General features: G+C 50.6%; 1 protein-coding gene across 1 annotated transcript; it reads right to left on the reverse strand.

Annotated features, from left to right (window-relative positions):
* Nucleotides 1-278: 278 nt before the first annotated feature.
* On the reverse strand, nt 279-1,676 carry LOC138358077 (uncharacterized). Its single transcript, XM_069315551.1, has one exon. The coding sequence runs from the start codon at nt 1,674-1,676 to the stop codon at nt 279-281; it is 1,398 nt and encodes a 465-aa protein (XP_069171652.1).
* Nucleotides 1,677-3,866: the final 2,190 nt, after the last annotated feature.

A 3,866-nucleotide genomic window follows, 5' to 3' on the forward strand; every position in this document is an offset into this window, starting at 1 on the left:
ATGGGCTGCTAGAACCTGTGTGGGTGGTTCATGGGCTGGTAGAACCTGTGTGGGTGGTTCATGGGCTGCTGGAACCTGTGTGGGTGGTTCATGGGCTCGTAGAACCTGTGTGGGTGGTTCATGGGCTGGTAGAACCTGTGTGGGTGGTTCATGGGCTGGTAGAACCTGTGTAGGTGGTTCATGGGCTGCTAGAACCTGTGTGGGTGGTTCATGGGCTGCTAGAACCTGTGTGGGTGGTTCATGGGCTGGTAGAACCTGTGTAGGTGGTTCATGGGCTGCTAGAACCTGTGTGGTGGTTCATGGGCTGCTAGAACCTGTGTAGGTGGTTCATGGGCTGCTAGAACCTGTGTAGGTGGTTCATGGGCTGGTAGAACCTGTGTGGGGGGTTCATGGGCTGGTAGAACCTGTGTGGGTGGTTCATGGGCTGGTAGAACCTGTGTGGGTGGTTCATGGGCTGGTAGAACCTGTGTGGGTGGTTCATGGGCTGGTAGAACCTGTGTGGGTGGTTCATGGGCTGGTAGAACCTGTGTGGGTGGTTCATGGGCTGGTAGAACCTGTGTAGGTGGTTCATGGGCTGGTAGAACCTGTGTGGGTGGTTCATGGGCTGGTAGAACCTGTGTGGGTGGTTCATGGGCTGGTAGAACCTGTGTGGGTGGTTCATGGGCTGGTAGAACCTGTGTAGGTGGTTCATGGGCTGGTAGAACCTGTGTGGGTGGTTCATGGGCTGGTAGAACCTGTGTAGGTGGTTCATGGGCTGCTAGAACCTGTGTGGGTGGTTCATGGGCTGGTAGAACCTGTGTGGGTGGTTCATGGGCTGGTAGAACCTGTGTGGGTGGTTCATGGGCTGCTAGAACCTGTGTGGGTGGTTCATGGGCTGGTAGAACCTGTGTGGGTGGTTCATGGGCTGGTAGAACCTGTGTGGGTGGTTCATGGGCTGGTAGAACCTGTGTGGGTGGTTCATGGGCTGGTAGAACCTGTGTGGGTGGTTCATGGGCTGGTAGAACCTGTGTGGGTGGTTCATGGGCTGGTAGAACCTGTGTGGGTGGTTCATGGGCTGGTAGAACCTGTGTGGATGGTTCATGGGCTGGTAGAACCTGTGTGGGTGGTTCATGGGCTGCTAGAACCTGTGTGGGTGGTTCATGGGCTGGTAGAACCTGTGTAGGTGGTTCATGGGCTGGTAGAACCTGTGTAGGTGGTTCATGGGCTGGTAGAACCTGTGTGGATGGTTCATGGGCTGGTAGAACCTGTGTGGGTGGTTCATGGGCTGCTAGAACCTGTGTGGGTGGTTCATGGGCTGGTAGAACCTGTGTAGGTGGTTCATGGGCTGGTAGAACCTGTGTAGGTGGTTCATGGGCTGGTAGAACCTGTGTAGGTGGTTCATGGGCTGGTAGAACCTGTGTAGGTGGTTCATGGGCTGGTAGAACCTGTGTGGATGGTTCATGGGCTGGTAGAACCTGTGTAGGTGGTTCATGGGCTGGTAGAACCTGTGTAGGTGGTTCATGGGCTGGTAGAACCTGTGTAGGTGGTTCATGGGATGGTAGAACCTGTGTGGGTGGTTCATGGGCTGGTAGAACCTGTGTGGGTGGTTCATGGGCTGCTGGAACCTGTGTAGGTGGTTCATGAGCTGCTGGAACCTGTGTGAGCGGTTCATGAGTGATAACAATTACCGTTGCCATGTGACACTATGGCAACTCCAGAGAAAAATATTTGCCATATCACCAATATGACATTAGTGGCAGTGTTGCCATACTACCATCAACATTGCATCAGGGGGGGGAAGAGTTGCCATACTACCATCAACATGGCATCAGGGGGGGGGGAAAGAGTTGCCATACTACCATCAATATGGCATCAGGGGGGGGGGAAGAGTTGCCATACTACCATCAACATGGCATCAGGGGGGGGGGAAGAGTTGCCATACTACCATCAACATGGCATCAGGGGGGGGAAGAGTTGCCATACTACCATCAACATGGCATCAGGGGGGGGAAGAGTTGCCATACTACCATCAACATGGCATCAAGGGGGAGGGGGAAGAGAGTTGCCATAGACCATCAGCTTGACGGAAGCAGCCATAATGTCTCCTAGGGTGAACATTCCTGCCCCAACATACCCCCAGGGGCATGCCCCAACATACCCCAGGGGCACGCCCCGAGCCCTCGGGTCGGGTGCCATCAGAGGCCACCCGGTTTTTATCTGCCTTGCCTACCCCCTCATCATCATCTCCTCCTCCTTGTTTGCTCTCATTCTGCTTTATTGTATTTGGCTTCTTCTCTTTCGTCCATTTGATGTTTTCGTTTTAATGTGGTCTTCTATCTTTTCATGTTTGTTCCCGGTTTTTTTTGGTTTTGTGTTTCGTCATCTGTTCTTGTTGTTCTTTATGTTTAGGTCTTCTCTTTCGTTTTCTCTTTATATATATATATATATATATATATATATATATATATATATATATATATATATATATATATATATATATATATATTACTCTTTCCTACGTTTGTTGATCTTTCTGATACGTTTGATTTTTAATTTCTTCACGCTTCCTTGAACATCCTCACGTCTTTGAAAAATCTTCCCACGCCTCTGAAATGATTCCCACGCCTCGGCAAATATTCCCACGCCTCGGAAATTATTCCCACGCCACTAAAAATATTCCCACGCCTCGGCAAATATTCCCACGCCTCGGCAAATATTCCCACGCCTCGGAAAATATTCCCACGCCTCGGAAAATATTCCCACGCCTCGGCAAATATTCCCACGCCACTAAAAATCTTCCCACGGGTCCTTGATGGTTGCCACACATATTACATTGTGTTTCTTGCTTATATGTCTCATTGTTTATGTATGTGCATCATTTCCTACAGCTGCTACAGGGGCTGGCTGTGTCTCTAATGTTCTCTGATGACTTCCTTGTCTGTAAGAGTGTTTAAGACCAGCTGCTGACGTGTGTGTGTGTGTGTGTGTGTGTGTGTGTGTGTGTGTGTGTGTGTGTGTGTGTGTGTGTGTGTGTGTGTGTGTGTGTGTGTGTGTGTGTGTGTGAGAGTCGGTACTGTGAGGTTGAATGACTAATAATTAAGATAATTATAAGAGCTTGTATCAGTCTAAGAGGAAAAACAAGAGCCGGTCCACTCTTCTTCTTCTCTCACTTTCCTCTTCCTTCTGTTTCTCTCTTTCATTATCTTATACTCCCTTTCTCCTCTTTTATCCCATCTTCTGTTAGGCTGCTTGACTGCCTCTCCTCCCTCACTCACTCTCTCTCTCTCTCTCTCTCTCTCTCTCTCTCTCTCTCTCTCTCTCTCTCTCTCTCTCTCTCTCTCTCTCTCCCCGCCAGCGCCGGCTCACCAGTCTCTGGCCGACTCTTCACAACACCCCAAATATGGCTCACACCATCTGGATCCACCATGAAGAAAAACCATCGCTAAGTTAACGCTGTGAGAAGCGTGTTTAATACGAGTTTCTGCGTTGGTGTGTTGATGGTGCGTTGGTGTGTTGGTGGTGCGTTGATGTGTTGATGGTGCGTTGGTGTGTTGGTGGTGCGTTGGTGTGTTGGTGGTGCGTTGGTGTGTTGATGGTGCGTTGGTGTGTTGGTGGTGCGTTGGTGTGTTGATGGTGCGTTGGTGTGTTGGTGGTGCGTTGGTGTGTTGATGGTGCGTTGATGTGTTGGTGGTGCGTTGGTGTGTTGATGGTGCGTTGGTGTGTTGGTGGTGCGTTGGTGTGTTGATGGTGCGTTGGTGTGTTGGTGGTGCGTTGGTGTGTTGGTGGTGCGTTGGTGTGTTGGTGGTGCGTTGGTGTGTTGATGGTGCGTTGGTGTGTTGATGGTGCGTTGGTGTGTTGGTGGTGCGTTGGTGTGTTGATGGTGCGTT

This window comes from Procambarus clarkii, chromosome 81, assembly GCF_040958095.1.
Source record: "Procambarus clarkii isolate CNS0578487 chromosome 81, FALCON_Pclarkii_2.0, whole genome shotgun sequence".
Lineage (NCBI taxonomy): Eukaryota > Metazoa > Arthropoda > Malacostraca > Decapoda > Cambaridae > Procambarus > Procambarus clarkii.

What these genes read in the sequence shown, in the direction of transcription:
- LOC138358077 (XM_069315551.1), bottom strand. Translation starts at nt 1,676, where the DNA reads ATGGCAACGGTAATTGTTATCACTCATGAACCGCTCACACAGGTTCCA.